Below are 20,275 nucleotides of genomic sequence, written 5' to 3' on the forward strand. Positions count from 1 at the left end.
AATCAAATCCATATTTGGTGTGACCACCCTTTGCCTTCAAAACAGCATCAATTCTTCTAGGTACACTTGCACACAGTTTTTGAAGGAACTCGGCAGGTAGGTCGGCCCAAACATCTTGGAGAACTAGCCACAGTTCTTCTGTGGATTTAGGCGCCTCAGTTGCTTCTCTCTCTAAATGTAATCCCAGACAGACTCGATGATGTTGAGATCAGGGCTCTGTGGGGGCCATACCATCACTTCCAGGACTCCTTGTTCTTCTTTACGCTGAAGATAGTTCTTAATGAATTTTGCTGTATGTTTGGGGTCGTTGTCATGCTGCAGAATATATTTGGGGCCAATCAGATGCCTCCCTGATGGTATTGCATGATGGATAAGTATCTGCCTGAACTTCTCAGCATTGAGGAGACCATTAGTTCTGACCAAATCCCCAACTCCATTTGCAGAAATGCAGCCCCAAACTTGCAAGGAACCTCCACCATGCTTCACTGTTGCCTCATTCGTGTACCGCTCTCCAGCGGTACTCTTCTGCTACAGACAAATATTTCAGATTTTGACTCATCAGTCCAGAGCACCTGCTGCCATTTTCCTGCACCCCAGTTCCTGTGTTTTCGTGGCTCTTTTGGCTGCAAGTCTTCCATGAAGGCCACTTCTGACCAGACTTCTCCGGACAGTAGATGGGTGTACCAGGGTCCCACTGTTTTCTGCCAATTCTGAGCTGATGGCACTGCTGGACATCTTCCAATTGCGAAGGGAAGTAAGCATGATGTGTCTTTCATCTGCTGCAGTGAGTTTCCTTGGCCGATCACTGCGTCTACGGTCCTCAACGTTGCCCATTTCTTGTGCTTCTTCAAAAGAGCTTGGACAGCACATCTGGAAACCCCTGTCTGCCTTGAAATGTCTGCCTGGGAGAGAGCTTGCTGATACAGTATAACTACCTTGTGTCTTGTTGCTGTGCTCAGTCTTGCCATGGTGTGTGACTTTTGACAGTAAACTGTCTTCAGCAGCCTCACCTTGTTAGCTGAGTTTGGCTGTTCCTCACCCAGTTTTATTCCTCCTACACAGCTGTGTCTGTTTCAGTTAATGATTGTGTTTCAACCTACATATTGAATTGATGATCATTAGCACCTGTTTGGTATAATTGTTTAATCATACACTTGACTATATGCCTACAAAATCCCTGTCTTTGTGCAAGTGTACCTAGAAGAATTGATGCTGTTTTGAAGGCAAAGGGTGGTCACACCAAATATAGATTTGATTTAGATTCTGTTCACTCACTTTACATTTAGTTAATTGATAAATATGATCAATTAACATGTCTATTTTTGAAAGCATTCTTATGTTACAGCATTTTTTCACACCTGCCTAAAAGTTTTGCACAGTACAGTACAGTACAGTATATATATATATATATATATATATATATATATATATATATACAAACACACACACACACACACACTTCCATATATAATATACATACTGTCTGTGTGTATATAATGTGTGTACAGTGTGTCTCTGTGTATTGTGTATACTGTGTGCATACATTGTATGTACAGTATGTGTGTGTTTATGTGTACAGTGGGTTTGTTTGTAGAGTGTGTTATATGTAAAGTGTGTGTGTATGTGTCTGTGTACTGTGTACAGTGTATCTGTGTGTGTGTGTTTTTACAATAAGAAAATCTGACTGCAGTCAGGGTGAGCAGGTTCACAGCAAACACAATCTGTTATATTGCTTCTACATCTGATGAGATGATGGTACACAGAGCAATAGTGATGAAAACAATATTAGTAATAGTAAACAATTATAATACAAAATCGATTTAAACACACGACACACCTTATGTTATTGCTGACCAAACTGCTGACTATACTACAATGTATTATTGCACTTTGTATTACTCTTATATCTTGTAAATCGCATTGGACAAGGGCGTCTGCTAAGAAATAATAATAAATAATAATATACGGATGTCACCAGAACATCTCTTTTAAAAAGCCTCAAATATATTTCCAAAAATAGTGAAATGTTTTACATAATATTGCCACAGAGGACAATGTTTTCAAATATAACAGTATGTCTATTTATATACCACAGCGTGTGTACAAAAATGCAGTGCGTGTATATGAAGTATATCTACTGTATGTGTGTATTAATACATAATTTGTACAGCTGCCCTTAGTGGACGTACCTGGTTTAACAAACACTGACACACAATATTTTACATATACTCAGCATTACTGGATAACAAAATATTGTAATGTATTGTATTCTTAGAGTATATACGTAATGTATAGATGTCGGTGTAATGTACTTTTCATAAGGACTGCACTGTAGTGTACACTATTGTGGAGGCATTGTTTAGATTGCATTTCTGTGACATCATATTATAATAATAATAATAATAATAATAATAATAATAATAATACGGTGTCATTCTGAGAGTAGTGGAATCTGACATGTCCGTGGAAGACGGACGAGATTGTCAGACAATTACGTCAGAGAGACTTTGTTTGTAGGTTGCGTAACGTCATTCTCTAACTCCGTTTACGCCACCGACGTAATCCCTGCCACTTTTCCCTTTCACTGGTCCACCGACGCTACGTAAACCGTGTTCGAGAATCACTAATTCTCGCCCGACAGACCGGAGCGAGCAGCTACGCTACGCCGTTTGCGTAGCACTCCGTCCGCTCTGCAGGGGGTTCCGGCGCAGTGAGCTTACGTGAATTGTGAGGGACCTGAACATATGATTAAATAAAGCGACACACTGTGCGATCTGTAATCACGTCTTTGTAGAAGGACGGAAAGTGATTGATCGAGAGAGTGTGAGTGTGAGAGAGGGAAGGAGAAAGAGCAACACAAACACAGTGGGCGTGATTACCGCGGACACACTGACCGACTGCCCGGGACCGCAGCCATAAACACGGCACTGACACAGAGGACAGGCGTCTTGGCGGACAGGTAACTTATGTTTAGGACGCCGTGTCTGTTTCACATTGTGTTTCTCTGCCAGTATACCGTACATGTTTGGTCTGTCTGTCAGTATGTGTGTGTATATGTATGTATGTGGTTCAGAATAATGTTCACTAACTGGACTGATCGATATTAACCCTGGCGCGCTGCTGCTGTTCAGACTTTGGACTGGACAGTGTGAATACAACAGTGTATGAAGTGTTTGCAGTGTGCAGATTCTGTTTCTTACAGCCCTGCATTTTAATTAGCACTTCTGTACTCACTCACTATTGAACCACACTGTACTATACTGTATTGCATTGCACTGTACTATACTGTATTGCATTGCACTGTACTTTACTGTTTTGCATTGTACTGTACTCTTTATATTGCCCATTGTATAATTTTATATAATGTATTGCAATGCTTCAGCCAAATTACTATGACTACTACTACTAATAAAAATGTACTGTATAGTGTATAAAGTTTATATAGACAGTGTGTCAGTTCAGTGCATTATAATCCTCTCTGTGATTCATTATAATGCTATTTATATCTATGGCCTGCAATGTGATTAGCAAAGGGTCACACTGGCTGTCTTTGTGTCTGTCTGTCTCTGTACAGTGGTTGCATATGTATTCACCCCCAAGTACCTTTGGACATTTTGTAGTGTTACTGGTAGTGAAATTTGGACCTAAAATGGATTTAATTGGGATTTTTTGTCACTGATCTACGTATTTCTAAGTATTACATGTCGATGTTGGGGAAAAAAAAAATCTATTAACTTTATTTCATGAACTACAAATAAAAAACAGAAGTCTTGAATGTGTTAGTTTTCACTCTAAGGATTCTTTCACTCAATGTGCAGTGTCACCTTTGCTATGACGCTGCACTTTGTCTGTGGTGCAGACAGTTTTCTTCAGAAGTTACATAATTAGTTGAATAAAGTTAACCTGTGTGCAATTATAATAATAATAATAATAATATCTCTTAACAGATGCCCTTATCCAGGGCGACATACAGTTGTTACAATATATCACATTGTGGTTAGAGAAGATGCCAAGAGGCCAAAGGTCACTCTGAAGGAGCTGCACAGTTCCACAGCCAGGATGGGAGACCTGTCCATATGTTAGCTATTACATGGGTGCTCCACAAAGCTGGGCTATATGGAAGAGTAGCCTGGAGAAAGCCATTGCTGAAAATCCGACACATCAAATCCATTTGGTTTTTGTCATAAGACACAGCAAACATGTGGCAAAAGGTTTTCTGGTCGGATGAGACCAAATTTTTACTTGAGATTCACATGAGATTCACCTCTCAGCAAGACAATGATCCTAAACACACAGCCAAGGCTACACTGGAGTGGTTTAAAAACAAGAAACTGAATGTCCTAGAGTGGCTCAGTCAAAGCCCAGACCTCAGTCCAATTGAGAATCTGTGGCAAGACTTTAAACTTCCTGTTAACCAATGGTGCCCATACAATTTTGTCTACAAAAATGGGCAAACTTTACAGCAACCAGGTGTTCAAAGCTGGCAGAATTATTTTATTGCGGCCAAAGGTAACATAACAAACTGTAAAAAAGTCCTTAAGGTGTGAATACTTATGCAAACCACTATTCGTCAGTTTAGTGTAGTCTTCTGTGTGTGGGTCTTCTGTGTGTTTGTGTGTCCTGTGTGTATAAAATTCTTTGATCTGTGTCAATGATGTAGTAGTCTTTGTATCTCTTTACAGCTCCTGTCTGGCAATATACTTACACAGTGCTTGCTGTCCCTCTCTGTCTGCAGGTTTCTGTTGTGTTTCTCTGTCTCGCTGTCATCCTGTGTGTGTGTAATAACGATGCGTTCCCTCCCTCTCCACCCCATGATTGATATGGTCTAGGTCAGGTCTTGCCCTGCGATTGGCTGATTGGGGCAGCTAGTCGCCATGGCAATGCGAGAACTTGTGGAGGGGGAGTGCGGGGGAGCCAATCCGCTCATGAAGCTGACGGGTCACATGACCCAGGAGCGGGAGGGCGGAGCCTGGAGACACAGGGCCACACCTACTGTGAGTGACAGAGATTTGGGGAAATGTAGTTTTGTATAGTCGACGTTTACAACATATTGTTTATATATGAATATTGTACTGTCACAATGTATGTTTTAGATCAGGGGTTTTCAAACCAGTCCTGGAGAACCCCCTGCCCTGCTGGTTTTTGTTCCAACCTAGGTCTTAATTACTTAATTGAATGGTATATTGCTTTGTTAGGTCAATTAAGGATTCAATTAAGCAATTAAGACCTCAGTTGGAACAATAACCAGCAGGGCAGGTGGTACTCCAGGACCGGTTTGAAAACCACTGTTTTAGATAAAACCTATCTGTGTTGTTCTCATGAAGTATTACTTCTATTAATATTCTGTCATTTAATCACTCGTTTAACATAATTCCCCCCTCCTCTCTAACTTTCATTCAGATCCCCACTCCTATTGAGATCGCCACAGAAGATGAGGTCAGTATTATTATTATTATTATTATTATTATTATTATTATTATTATTATTATCCTGTGTACTGATGTTATCAGGAGTGGCAATTCCAGTGATATACACTATAGTTAGGGTGTAGCATTTTTATTGACTAGGGTTTGTAACCTGTATTTCAGTCACCAAGAGGCTGATATAGAGTCCTCTTAAGACACTTAAAAAGTGAATCCCATTGCAGCACCTTAATAATTTTATTTTAAGTAATTTTATTACTACAAATTATGTGCAATCACATGCAGTAACAAGGCAGAGTTTATTGTTGATACTTATTTGATTATGCGTCCATTTTATTCAATACCATTACTAACAATCCATCAGTAAATTCAAACATTGACCAGGAACACTATGTTACTTGGAGGAGTTTTGCTTTTTTAAAGAATTTTTCATTTTATATGAAAAATACTGAAATCAGAAAATGCCATAACATACACTCACCTTAAGGATTATTAGGAACACCTGTTCAATTTCTCATTAATGCAATTATCTAACCAACCAATCACATGGCAGTTGCTTCAATGCATTTAGGGGTGTGGTCCTGGTCAAGACAATCTCCTGAACTCCAAACTGAATGTCTGAATGGGAAAGATAGGTGATTTAAGCAATTTTGAGCGTGGCATGGTTGTTGGTGCCAGACGGGCCGGTCTGAGTATTTCACAATCTGCTCAGTTACTGGGATTTTCACGCACAACCATTTCTAGGGTTTACAAAGAATGGTTTGAAAAGGGAAAAACATCCAGTATGCGGCAGTCCTGTGGGCGAAAATGCCTTGTTGATGCTAGAGGTCAGAGGAGAATGGGCCAACTGATTCAAGCTGATAGAAGAGCAACTTTGACTGAAATAACCACTCGTTACAACCGAGGTATGCAGCAAAGCATTTGTGAAGCCACAACACGTACAACCTTGAGGCGGATGGGCTACAACAGCAGAAGACCCCACCGGGTACCACTCATCTCCACTACAAATAGGAAAAAGAGGCTACAATTTGCACAAGCTCACCAAAATTGGACAGTTGAAGACTGGAAAAATGTTGCCTGGTCTGATGAGTCTCGATTTCTGTTGAGACATTCAGATGGTAGAGTCAGAATTTGGCGTAAACACAATGAGAACATGGATCCATCATGCCTTGTTACCACTGTGCAGGCTGGTGGTGGTGGTGTAATGGTGTGGGGGATGTTTTCTTGGCACACTTTAGGCCCCTTAGTGCCAATTGGGCATCGTTTAAATGCCACGGCCTACCTGAGCATTGTTTCTGACCATGTCCATCCCTTTATGACCACCATGTACCCATCCTCTGATGGCTACTTCCAGCAGGATAATGCACCATGTCACAAAGGTCCAATCATTTCAAATTGGTTTCTTGAACATGACAATGAGTTCACTGTACTAAACTGGCCCCCACAGTCACCAGATCTCAACCCAATAGAGCATCTTTGGGATGTGGTGGAACGGGAGCTTCGTGCCCTGGATGTGCATCCCACAAATCTCCATCAACTGCAAAATGCTATCCTATCAATATGGGCCAACATTTCTAAAGAATGCTTTCAGCACCTTGTTGAATCAATGCCACGTAGAATTAAGGCAGTTCTGAAGGCGAAAAGGGGTCAAACACAGTATTAGTATGGTGTTCCTAATAATCCTTTAGGTGAGTGTATGTCAGCTGTACAGTGTATATAACAATGTAAAGTGAAACAATGATACAATTTTGTTTGTAAGGAGCACAGAAATGTCACTTACAGTTTTATGAAAGAGAACATTACATTTTACTATTGAATTAAGCATTGACAGCTTGTTAACCCAGTCTTCTTTCATGGATTGATATTCCTCTGTAAAGAAACACGTTATTTAGCATCCACAGAATTGGTAACAACTTGCAATGTTTTTAATTTTTTTATGTTTTCTGTTAAACTGGGAAATGATTTTAAAACTTTCATCCAAACTTCTTTCCAAGACATCCCACTGCAGTTTTCTTTTGTGTATGGTATTTGTGTATTTCTGATTAAAAATAAGCATCAAAATCTGCATTCAAATCTAACCAAATCCTTCCAGATCCAAACTCCAAACACACACTGGGTCGAATCTCAGAAGGACACACTATGGCGCTGCAGATTATACATTCCTCTTTACTTCTCGTTTATTAATAGATTATATACATACAATATCTGCATTGATTCGGGCTGTAGTAAATGTTCAGTTTCTCAGTAATTTCACTGATGGTTTTAACACTATTTAATTTTAAACTGTTCATTGTGAAATCTATGCTGTGCACTGTTTGTGCTACAGCTTGGTATATATTTATTAATTACTCAAGGGGCAGCTTTATGGGTAGAGTAAAACCTTTCTGTTCAATTTTCAGATTTATGAAATGATTACAAACATTTGTTCATGGGTATGATTAGCATATCTGGAATTATAAGAAAAACAGTTACAACATTAAAATTATCTTCAAATGCATTTAAACACTTCACAATGCCCTGTGCCGGTGATAAGTAACATACAGTGTATGCATTTTGTGTGTTTTTATGACATTAAATGTTGGTCTAATGTTGTTTTTTAAATGTTGTCCAAAGATAAATGGCAGGTTGTGCAAAATAAGTTATTTTTAATTGTTGTCTTTGCTCAATGAAGAAATGTTTTGTTGATGTAGTCTTTTCTTTCAGAGACACATCAGTTAATTGAATTGCACCAAAACAATTTTCATTAGTTTTTCTAATAAAAAATAGTTTTTCTAATTAATCACAGATTTGATTTCTTCATTGTTTCTAAGATTTATGTACTTGGCTACAGTGACACATGTAGGATAACAACTGAAATACGGCTTTCAAACGGCAATTGAGAAAAGACTCTCCAAAGCTAAAAATCAATAATAGTATTAGTAGCGGCAGTAGTTTGCCATATTTGCTGTGACACCCCCCCCCTCTCTCCAGCTGGTCAGTGAGTTCCTGCAGGAACCCCCCCCTCGCCCCCCCCACACCTTCAAGATGGATGACCTGCTAGTGGAGATGCAGCAGATCGACCAGCAGAACTACAGACAGGCCCCACAGAGAGGTACTGCCCCCCTTGTCTCACTCCCTGCCTTTCTCACTCTCTCTACTCCACAGAGTGATATTGTCCTCGTCTCACTCTCCCTACCGTATGGAGATACTGTCTCTCTCTTTCCCTCACTACCTGTCTCAACCAGCAGAACGACAGACAGGCGCTGCAGAGAGGTACTGTCCCCCTGTCTCATTCTCTCTACATCACAGAGAGAAGCTGTCCCTCCATCTCACTTGCTACCTGTCTCACTCTCTCTCCATCCTAGAGGGGTAATGTTCCTCTCCCTGGCTATCTCAATCTCTCGCTCTGTATTCACTGATTGGGTGTTTAGTGTGTCCTGGATAATCATGACAGGCCCTTGTCCCTTCAGCTCCAGGTGTGGCTGATCTGGCTCTCTCTGGCGATTGGGCGGCTGAGTTTCTCTCCACCCCAGACTCTGCCCCCTCCTTGGCACAGGCAGGGCTCAGCGAGACGACGGACGCTGATTGGACCAGAGAATTTATCACTGACACCACAGGTACACTGCAGTCTCCCCGTGTCCCTCTTTCCCTCACTGTCTTATCAGTCAGTTAGTCAGTCGGTATGAATGTTCTTCAGTGTCCATCATTAGTCAATCAGTGTGTATCAAAACCTTATCTCCCTCTCTCTCTCCCCCAGTAGGTGTGTCTGTTTGTCAGTAGGTTTGTGTTTATTAGTGACCAATCAGTATTAATCTTCTCTCTGTCCCCCTCTCCCCCTCTCTCTCTCTCTCTCTCTCAGACCCTGCGGCCCCGGTGCGCTGGGCAGAGGAGTATCTGGAGCAGTCCGAGGAGAAACTGTGGCTAGGAGACCTAGGAGAGAGAGAGCAGGAAAACGAGTGGTAACAGAGGGAAAGATGGGGGAAAGGAACATGGGGAGGGAGATAGAGAGAGAGCAGAAGGAAGTAAAGGGGAGAAGAGGGAGTAGAGGGAGATGGTGGAGTATAATGCAGTACTGTGTAGTATAGATCAGTATTCTGCAGTATAGTGCACAGTACAGTGTTGTATAATACTGTAAAATACATGTCTGTTTACTGTGACACAGTGCAGTGTAATATTGAATGGTGTAATGTGAGCCAATTGAAATTAATAATATATGTACAATTCTGTGTCTCCTCAGGACCCGGGAATATCAAGCCGGGGAGGACCTGCAGAAAACAGCCAATCAGCTGCTGGCCAAGGTCGATGACCCCAAGCTACAGAACACAGAGGTGAGGGAGTGAATCCACACCGTGTCTGTACAGGTCAGAGGTCAGAGGGCACTGTGAGACTGTACTGCAGTAGATACACACACACATACATGTTGTAAAGTATAACACAGTGTAGTAGAGTTTAGTGTAATTGTACTACAGTAGAATATATTATAGTACAGTGAGTTTAGTTCTGCACAAAAGAGTACTTATATCTGGTACAGTACATTAAAGTATGACACAGTGTATTACAGTATATTATGCTACAGTATATTGCAGTATAGTATGTAGTACAGCATGGTACAGTACAGTACATTACAGTGGACTGTGTCTGCTCAGTACAGAACAGTATTATTGACAGGTGTTTTTCAGTACAGTACACTTCAGTATCCTGCAGTAAAGCACTCCGTGTGTCTGGTCAGTATTGTACAGTGTCATATAGAGCAGTGATACAGCGCAGTCTGGTCTGTGCAGTACTCGCTCTCCTCTCTGCTCTCTAACTCTCTGCCCACGCCCTCTCTTGCTCCGCCTCCCTCCCTGTGCTTGAACTCTCTCTCTTGTCCCCCCCCTCGCTCCTGTCGCCTTGCCCCCCCCCGTAGTTTCTGAAGTTCGTTAGGCAGATTGGCGAGGGCTCTGTCGCCATAGAGACCAGCGAGGTGAGAGAGAGAACTGATAGCAGGAAGGCCGCACAGGCAGAGCACTGGGCTACTACCATCGACAAGGTAGGACCCCGACAGATTAGACAGCTGCCCGAGAGAGTGAGAGCGGGAGGGAGGAGAGAAGGAAGAGGGAGGAGGGGAGTGGTGGGAGAGTGTATGTATGTAGAGTATACATTCCAGGCTAATGTATATATTGTAAGACTGTAGATACTGCGGTATATTGTACTGCCTGTAGCGTATATAGTACAGACCATAGCACTGTGATATATAGTACAGAGAGAGGGTGATATAGTATAAACCAAGTCTGGGCAGTTCCAGTCCTTCAGGGGTTAGGTTCGTGTACATTATAGGCTTCTTCCAATCAGTAGCCTTTTAAGACCTGCAAAAAAACAGGGTGATGCTATTAAAGACTTCAGTTAAATGGAAACTGACACGATTCCTAAAATTATGGTTTTGTGTGTCATTACTGGTGCTCTAGTTTATCATTAAGATGTTTGCCACTCTTACAGATCGATTTTGTCATATACATATACAACTTAAAAATATCAAAGCCAGCATGTATGATCCTTCAGGGTTTCACAATTTGATTTTTTTTAATCAAAACTTCCTGGATAGTGGAGAAACTACAAAATCACCAGATTGGTCTTCCCTTTGGCAGCTCGAGTCATTATTATAAGTCAACAGAGTGTTAGCATTTCTTACTTACTTTCTTACTTATATTCTTACTCCTCAATAGTAATTATAGTTTCCATAGACAAAACTAGAAGTTATTAACCTCCATTCCAACAGCAGGAGATGAATGCTCAGTGGAGATGGTTTGTGCAAGTAAACAACCCAAACTTCAAAACATGTAAACAGTCAGTGATCACTTTGTTCACATTCCAACATTGTCAGAACTAGAATCATGCCACTCGCCTGTGCTGGATTGTATGAATAGGCTAAAACCATCACTTCAGGAACCGTGTTTGGTACTGTACTGTAGATCTCCAGGACCAGGTTTTGGGACCCTTGTACAGCTGTTTGTCCTCCCAACCAGCCTCCTCCCCTTCTCACTGCCACCCTTCCCAGTAGCTAAATAGCCAGATTGGCCTGTGCTCAGTCACCATAGAGACCAGCGAGGTGAGGGAGAGAACTGATAGCATGCATTTCATGGAGGCACAGCAGTGGGCTACTAATATTGACAAGGTAGGACCCCTGGGAGGGAGGGAGGGAGAGAGAGAGGGGTGAGAGAGTTGTTGATAGGCTCTTCGTGGCATATTTGTAGTCTACGCTTCTATACAGAGAGAGAGAGAGAGAGAGAGAGAGAGAGAGAGAGATGGCAGTGCTTGTTTAATGAGTGTTTAATCAGTCAGCCACATCTTTTCCTCCCTCTCTTCCTCTACGTCTCCTGCCTGTCTCTCTCCCCCTCTCTCCCTGTGTTTCTGTTCTGCCCCTCCTACTCTTTCCCCACCATGTTTCTCTCTATCCCTCCCTCTCTGTCTCTCAGGTGGCGGTGGAGTCTTGGGTGGATGAGTTCACGGCGGGGGGCACCACACTCTCCTCCGGCCCAGACTTCGAGAAAGCCAAAGCAGCCGTGGAGGTGAGGAGGGAGAACAAAGCCTGTCGTTACAAATGGGTGAACATGGATGGCCACCGCAGTGACCGCTTGGGATTTGTAGTTCTTGACTGTCTACGCTTTGTTGAGGACTACAGTCGCCACTGTTCTCAGGGCAGACACACGTAATCACATTATGGATGGTGGTGTTTCAATTAGTCCATACATTTAAATCTGTGATCCCGAGAATAAATGGATTTAAAGTGTGAAATAGTGTTTGTTTAAAAAACACTGGGACATTCACACTCCTACAATGAATATCGCTTCAACACACAGCTGTATGGTAATTGTAGTCCTTCTTTAATACTGTGCATTTATTCCCGACTCTAGCATTTCCTGAGGACTACAGTCCCCATGGTGCTCGGTGGGCACAGTCCCAGTGAGCGTCCCTGGGGCCGCAGTACCTGCTGGTAAATGTAGTGCTTTGTTGCAGAGTGATGTGGATTTCTGGGAGAAGCTGCAGGCGGAGTGGGAGGAGATGGCGAAGAGGGACGCAGAGGCTCACCCTTGGCTAAGCGAGTATGACGACCTGCTGACATCATCGTACGATAAGGTCTGAACGAGACACTGAGACAGCGAGACTAACTCAGAGACATTGAGACACACTGATATACGGAGACACTGAGAGAGACAAATATACTGAGACATTGAGAGACATGGATATACTGGGACATGGATACACTGAGACGCACAGATATACTGAGAGACAGATGCACTGAGACGCACAGATATACTGAGAGACATGGATGTATGGGGACTCTGACTGAATGACACACTGATTATGCACTGAATGATTAATACACTCCCTGTTTTCATGTCACACTGACTGATCAGTGATACACCGACCGACTGACTGACTGACTGACGGATACACTGATGAATGTTTATGTGCAGTCACCTCCAAAACTATTGGCACCCTTGATAATGATGAGCATAAAAGGCTGTATAAAATTAACACAGGTAATGAGGTTACCTTATGCTCAAAAATATGGGGAAATTACATTATTTTATACTAAGACAGTTGCTCAGAGAAAATGTTTATTGTTTAACCAGTTATATATTTGTTTCCAGTATAATACTTGCGACACACTTATTTTTTGGAAATAAATGTATAATTTGAGAAAAGTGTAATTTTGGTTTATACCCTTGAATCCTTAATGTATTCCACATGTTGGAAATTACAATAAAGCTCATTAGCGGTGTTGTTTATTTTATACAGCCTTTTTTGCTCCTCTTCATCCAGTCCAATCTTTTTGGAGGTGCCTGTCTGTGTTTATGTGTTTGTTTTTGTTACTGTTTATTGTGGCTGTCTCTGTGTGTCTCAAACTGTGCTTATATCTTCCCCTCTCTCTGTCTCAGGGCTATGAGTTTGAGCAGGATAACCCGTACCTGTCTCACCCAGAGCCGCTGGCGGAGGGCCTGAGGCGTCTGGAGAGAGGAGACATCCCCGGGGCGGTGAGGCTGTTCGAGAGCGCGGCCCAGAGGGAGCCCAACAACCACCTGGTACTGAGACTGAGACTGATGCACAATCTGAGACTGAGATCAAATCACATCAAGATTGTATCTCAGATCCATTTATTTTGCATGGATCAACATTGGCCACAGATCTCTGAGTGAGATTCATTTATTTTTTCTTTGGTCTTGGTACCTTCTGATCTGTGAATTGAACACATCTAACAGCTCCATTACGTTTTCTCTTTTCACCTGGAACCTCTTCAGAAACTGTAGATGAATGATCTGCTACGGTCACATACAACACAAATTTCTCCATCAGTTGATTCAACATAAACCTTCATCTAATTTTAATTCTAATTTCAGTGAATCTTTCTATAGGCAACAGAAAAAATATAAATCCAGGATTGAGCCTCATCCACACTGAATCTTGTTATATACGCAATCCACCCTGAGTGGGACACTGAGACACTGACTGACCGATTAAGAGATGCACTGAAACTGAGATTGACCTCTCACTCTTTCTCTGTCCCTCTTAGGCGTGGCAGTATCTGGGGACGTCTCAGGCTGAGAACGAGCAGGAATTCGCTGCTATCAGTGCCCTCCGTAGGTATGTACAACACACACAAAGACACTGTAAAACACCTTCTCTCTCTCGGTATAGTTTTCATGTTTATGTTTTTGTGTTTTGGACAGCTCTGTTTCCAAATCTCCCAGAATACCGTGACAGCACTGTCTTTTTTATTTGTGTGTGCCAGTTTGTTTCAATGGTGAGGCTGTAGTCACTGTCATTACTGTATTAACTCTCTCTCTCTCTCTCTCAGGTGTATCCAGCTAAAGGCTGATAACCTGCAGGCTCTGATGGCTCTGGCAGTGAGCTTCACTAACGAGTCTCTGCACAGACAGGCTTGTGAGACGCTGAGGGACTGGCTCTCCCAGCACCCGCGCTACTGCGCCCTGGTCCAGGCGCACACTAAGCCCCGTGGGGAGGGTGAGGCAGACCGGGACCGGGACCGCTTTGGATCGCTTCTGCCCGAGTAAGAGCATTGTGGTGTCGTTTTTTATTTCAGTCGATAGTTATTTTTCTCCATTCTTATTAAACTAATCTAAGTAACAATTAGGACATTAACATGGTAGCTGTGATTAATTAGAAAATGAGAAACTAATTATACTAATCACTGAGAGATTGTCGAGTGTTGCAACATGGCCACCAATCCACTTAATTTGAACAAATCTGAATGCAGGCTGTAAGGGCAGCCTGTGCACTAAGAGTTTGATATGTAGAACAGGTGGTTTTGGCAAATAAAAGATTTTAGAAAATTCCCATTTATTGCAATATGGCAGCCTATGTCAGTAATTCTAAACACAGCAAAATATCTCAGATATGTTTGTGTGGCACGGTTCATGACTTTAAAGGTACCAGGCACTGGTACATGTTTTAAAGGCTTTAGAAGTTCTATCAGAATAATACAAAAAAATTCAAAAAAAGTTCAACAATTTTGTGGCTCCCAAGCTGCATCTGCAGGTTATGTGTTTCAGTGTCCATTTGTAGTTCACGTTTGTGCAAATTAAGTTATGCAATTGAATTTCAGTAATTTTCCAAAAGATGGTGATAGAGTTCTACAATTTACTGTAAAAGTAGTTTCTCCAATAGGCAACACAGGCAAAACACTTTTGTATCTGGATTAGTTACTGATTATATGTTTTCCGCGTGACTTTATAGTGTGGTAGTTCACAGTTACAGGATATATGGTGCCATGTAGTTCCTTTGTGCCCATTCTGGATGTTTGTTTTTGTATCTCTCGCCTCTGTGCCTAATAGTTTATTTTATACATTATTTATGGTTTATTTATTTACTTATTGTTTTGTTGTTTGTTTATCAATCTGTAAAGCACTCTGTGGCTACCCTGTGAAGGGCACTATACAAATAAATATTGAATGATTGATGGACATGAAGAATTGTACAGTAAAGCAGCTAAAGACTACAAGGATATCAAAAACAAAGACCATACAAGGCAAGCTATCGCCATAGAGCTGGGCATGAATGGTACTGAAGAACTGCATGTTTTCCCTGTGTCTGTGAATGAGGTCAATGCCTTACTGTGCTACTGTACTGTGCCACAGCTCAACCTTGATACCCAGAACAGGGTTTGATGAGAACCAGTGTTTGCCAGCAATTTTGGGCTAATACATCACATGAGGCCACCTAATATAAAACATTACACATATCTTATGTTTGCACATGTTTGACCATATATGGGTCCTCTGCTGGAGCTGTCAGGCAGAAAGAAGCAGACTCACACAGGACAGCATGTGATTCTTGATATCTGTGCTGCCAACATAAAAATGCTTGTGCGTCTTACTGCATTAGATTATTCTGTGGGACGCCCCATGAAAGATCTCCTACAGCTGCTCGTAATAAATTCCTTATATTGACCCCACATCTCTCTCTGTATTATTTTGGATTCTATTTTATGTATTGATGTAGCTAGAATTGTAGAAATGATGGTTAAGCACCAATACACAACAAAAAAGTAACCTACTTTATTTACAAATATATACACTTTAAAATAAATAGTTTAATGTTGAACCATGCACTCTGCTTTAGTGTGCAGCGGTCTATTGAATGAAATGGACAAATTATTAACTTAGTATCAGGAGCCTCTTGCATTGTGCTGTTACTACGTGTGAATGTAATTTGCAGTAATAAAATTATATAGAGATGATTAAGGTAATGCGATGGGATGATTGTTCAATAAGTGGCTTGAAGAGGAGTCTTTATTGCTCTAGTGGTGCTGGAAATACCGGTGACAAATCCCAGTCGAGAAGAACACAACCCCCTATTGATAGCATGTAATTAGTGTGATTACTGAAAGTGATTAATACTGTAGTTTTTGCTACAGAGTGCTTATATAAAAAGGGAATAATCAGTGCAGACAGTAGAAGGAAATGAGACCAACTGATATTTTTAATAATCGATTTTATTATACATTTTCAGGGGAGGGTTGACCAGAAATGTATAAAATGTTTCATCTCAAGTTGTCAAAGTCAATCATAACCCTCTCTTTTGAAAATCACAGTTTGTTTGGTTGTACTTTTGGAAAATAATTAAAGCAAAAAACAACAACATAAAAAGTGAGAATTAAAGTAAAGGTACTGGAATTTGCCAGAAGCTATGAAGCTATACTCACTACCCCTGCCTGCGCACTCTCTCTTTCTGTATCTCTCTCCCCCAGGACCCTGTTCTCGGAGGTGCAGTCTCTGTTCCTGGCGGCGGTGAACTCTGAACCCGGCGAGGTTGACCCCGATGTGCAGTGTGGCCTGGGCGTCCTCTTCAACCTCAGTGGGGAATTTGACAAGGCAGTGGACTGCTTCAACACTGCGCTGTCTGTCAGGCCACAGGTACGTGTGCATAAACACACTGTCCACATAGATACACACTGTAATAAATACACTACGCACTGTATGTAAACTCTGTAGCACTGTCTCATACTGTAGCAAACACACTACAACACTGTGAGCCAGCACCCCGAGGCAGAGGCACAAACAGAATAAAGAAAAGTAAAAATACTTGTATTTACGCAAACAAAACCCGTGGGCCTAAAACAACAAGAAACGGCAAACGTTTCTCCGTGGCCTCTCCAGAGTCTTTCTCTGTACTCTCTCCTGACTAAAAAGGTGTGGTGCTGGTCCTGGGGGATTATTGACTGATTGCCAGCTATGAATGAGACCGCAAAGTACTGCATTGTCATGCTGGCCAATCAGTCAATGAAGCCCCCCAGACCGATACACCAGAAGAGTCTTAGAGTTGTGGGCGGCAGGGTACTTCACCCTGTCACAACACACGCTGAATACTGTCTTTAATGCAGTCTGTATGCACTGTATGCACTGTAACACTGTTTGTATATACAATAATATTTTCTTTATGTACAGTCTGTATACACCAGTGGTTCCCAGCCCTGGTCCTGGGGACTCAGTGTCTTGATAGATTTTATTCCAACAGAGATCTCAATTCCTTAATTGAACAAATAATAGGCCTAATCCGAGTTTATTAATAATTTTAAACAATTAGAGATGTCAAGCTAAATATTACAGTATATAAGGCAGGCTTATTCTCTAATGTTTTGTAAGTTAAACCATTTTAAACGTCGAATGAATCAAATGATAGTCGTTTGGCAATTTACCAGGTGTTCAAAGACCACTTTATTTTATGAACATCTCATTTAAATCTGTGGTGAATGGTAATACTGAAGAACTACTGTATAAAATCAAGTTCTGCATAAGAAAATAGATACATTTGACCTCCAACAAGTGTAAATAAATGCTTTGTAATGTCAGAATATAAAAGCTGTGCAGTCAGCATTGTAAGAACCTAGTAGAGTCACTGCCACCTGATCTCCTATTTCTGCAGCAGGCACTCAGGAGGCTGCTTGAGAATTTGAGCCCAGCACAGCCACTGGTTGCACAACAGCTCGAACCTGGTCGTAGGGACATCCACGTATTTGCACGCAATCGAGTCACCCATAAGTTGTGTAACTGATCGTAGTCAAGTTCACAGTCGTTACTCTGTATTCATCTTTTGTCTCTTCCCCCGTTACACTACCCTTCCATCTCCCCACCTTTCTTCTTTCTCTCTCACTCCCTCTCTGTTCAGGACTATCTGTTGTGGAATAAACTAGGGGCCACTCTGGCCAATGGCAGCCGCTCTGAGGAGGCAGTAGCTGCCTACAGAACAGCGCTGGAACTGCAGCCAGGGTTTATCCGCAGCCGCTACAACCTGGGGATCAGCTGTGTCAACCTGGGGGCCCACAGGTACTGCAGCTGCACGTCCTGTACAGTGAGCTAATGCACTGTGTAATAACTACGGCACGCCCAAGTGTCATTTAGAGAGAACTCGAAATACGGTTAAACCTGTATAACATTGAATTGCAGAGATCTCAAACTATCTCCATTTCAAGAGATCTCAATTTCATTTTGATCTGATAGCTCAAATACAATCTCCAATTCCTCAAATTCTCAAATAGGACAGGACGTCAATTTGCAATATTTTGAAATAGACAGGAAGTCCATACAAAACAGGCAGCGTTTTCACAGGAAGTCAATTCGAGATATCTCAGATTGACTTCCTGTTCTGTTTGAGATACCTTGAATTGCATTTTTGATATCTTGAAATTGAGTTAGAGATATCTGCAATTCAATTTAAGATCTCTAAATGACAATTTGTCTTGCCATAAATAACACGGAACTACTAATGCGCTGATACTAGAACTGTCCGCACTGTACTAATACACTGACAGTGCGCTACTACAGTATTTTTTCACTGTACTAATACACTGTTGTGAGTAATGTATTATACTCACTGTACTAATAAAGTGTAAGAACATTGTGCTCAAATACTGTACTGATACACTTATACCATACTAATATTGTACTATAAACACTGTCCTAATATTGTACAATGTCACACTAGATGAATCACTTTTCAAACTGCAAGAAGCTTTTAATATTATTCCACATAGCCTCTCCCAGTTCAAGCTAGTCTTACATGCAGAGGAAACAAAGCAAATGGTATTTTCAAGATCACAAACTTACTGTCTTCTTTACCACGGATAGTCACTTTATGAGACAAGCCCACAGAAGTGGTATCACTGTACACATTGAACAGCTCACTTGAAAAGCTTATTTTAGGAAAAGGCCTTTTTTTAATTTCAAGCCAGAAAAATCCTTGTTGCTGCCACGTCCCTGCCAATGCTGGATTAGGGTGACATGTTGTATATGAATATCCCAGGCTCTTATTTGCATGTACATTAGATACACTGTGTACCAAGCTGCTTTAGGATTTGTCACAAATTCTACATTCCTGACTCATCGTTGCACAGTATATCAATTAGCAGGAGGGATACCTTTCTCTGTATAATATAACTATAATATAACAGTCTTTCTCTCTCTCTCTCTGTAGGGAGGCCGTAGAGCACTTCCTGGAGGCGCTGTCCCTGCAGCGGGCGGCACAGGAAGGGGCGGGGACGGGTGGGGCGGGGCGGGGTCGCACCGGTGGGGTGGCAGCTATGTCCGAGAACATCTGGTCCACCCTGAGGATGGCATTGAGCATGCTGGGGGAGAGCCAGCTATACGGGGCGGCCGACCAGCGGGACCTCGACACCCTCCTCTCGGCTTTCCACCTCCGCGAGAGAGAGGGAGAGGGGGCGGGGGGGGAGGCGGGGGACTGAGAGAGAGGGGGACGGCAGCGGAGATCGAGTGCGAGTGTGGAGTCACCGGGGGGAGGTGTGGGGCGCAAGGAAGGGGAACTGACTGACTGACTGTGATGCTTTGACTGGTTCATTGGCTGACGGTGATACTATAGACTGACTTATACATGGACTTGCTGACCGGTGGAGGGTGAGTGTATGTGGTGTGTGTCTGTGTGAGGGAGAGAGACTGACTGCGATACATTGACCAATACACTAACTGACTGACTGACTGACTGACTGAGGGCGAGAGAAACTGTGAGAGAAGGAGAGGGTAGGACTCAGAAGGAAGGAAGAGAAAGGGCGGGAGATTGTGTGTGTGAAGGGAATGGGGCTAGAAAAGGGAGCCGAAGAGAGAAACAGGAGGGAGAGAGAGAGAGAAGGACATATTGAGTTAGTGTAAATGTTTTCTGAAACGAGTTAAAGGGAGAGCGAGAGAGGTAAAGCGACAGATATGAGTAATCCCCCCCCCTCTCTCTCTCTCTCTGTTGTACTGTCAGTGTTAGCTGCTCCTGCTCTGTAATATAATTCCATTGTTCTATTGTAAATGTAACCAGGCCTCTGCAATGTAAAATAGACACTGACCCAGGAAATAAACTCTTCAGCTGAACTACAA

General features: G+C 42.2%; 1 protein-coding gene and 1 long non-coding RNA gene across 3 annotated transcripts in view; one reads left to right on the plus strand and one right to left on the minus strand.

Annotated features, from left to right (window-relative positions):
- LOC136755926 (uncharacterized) overlaps positions 1–4,816 on the minus strand; it is a 10,549-nt gene extending 5,733 nt beyond the window's left edge. The window contains exon 1 of the long non-coding RNA XR_010818038.1: positions 4,706–4,816. This is a non-coding gene — a long non-coding RNA (uncharacterized LOC136755926). The remainder of the gene's footprint in view (positions 1–4,705) is intronic.
- On the plus strand, positions 2,682–20,275 carry pex5 (peroxisomal biogenesis factor 5). 2 transcript variants are annotated; one of them, XM_066711971.1, is made up of 16 exons: positions 2,682–2,959; positions 4,830–4,994; positions 5,401–5,436; positions 8,394–8,514; positions 8,873–9,019; positions 9,262–9,361; positions 9,640–9,730; positions 10,309–10,431; positions 11,855–11,947; positions 12,396–12,515; positions 13,322–13,465; positions 13,954–14,024; positions 14,239–14,451; positions 16,651–16,816; positions 18,069–18,226; positions 19,374–20,275. In XM_066711971.1, exons 2-16 carry the CDS (start codon positions 4,875–4,877, stop codon positions 19,639–19,641), a joined length of 1,971 nt encoding a protein of 656 aa, XP_066568068.1. In that variant the 5' UTR covers positions 2,682–2,959; positions 4,830–4,874; the 3' UTR covers positions 19,642–20,275. The 2 variants fall into 2 exon arrangements, with proteins under 2 accessions (XP_066568068.1, XP_066568077.1); XM_066711980.1 differs by lacking the exon at positions 10,309–10,431.

Source organism: Amia ocellicauda, chromosome 1 (genome assembly GCF_036373705.1).
Source record: "Amia ocellicauda isolate fAmiCal2 chromosome 1, fAmiCal2.hap1, whole genome shotgun sequence".
NCBI lineage: Eukaryota > Metazoa > Chordata > Actinopteri > Amiiformes > Amiidae > Amia > Amia ocellicauda.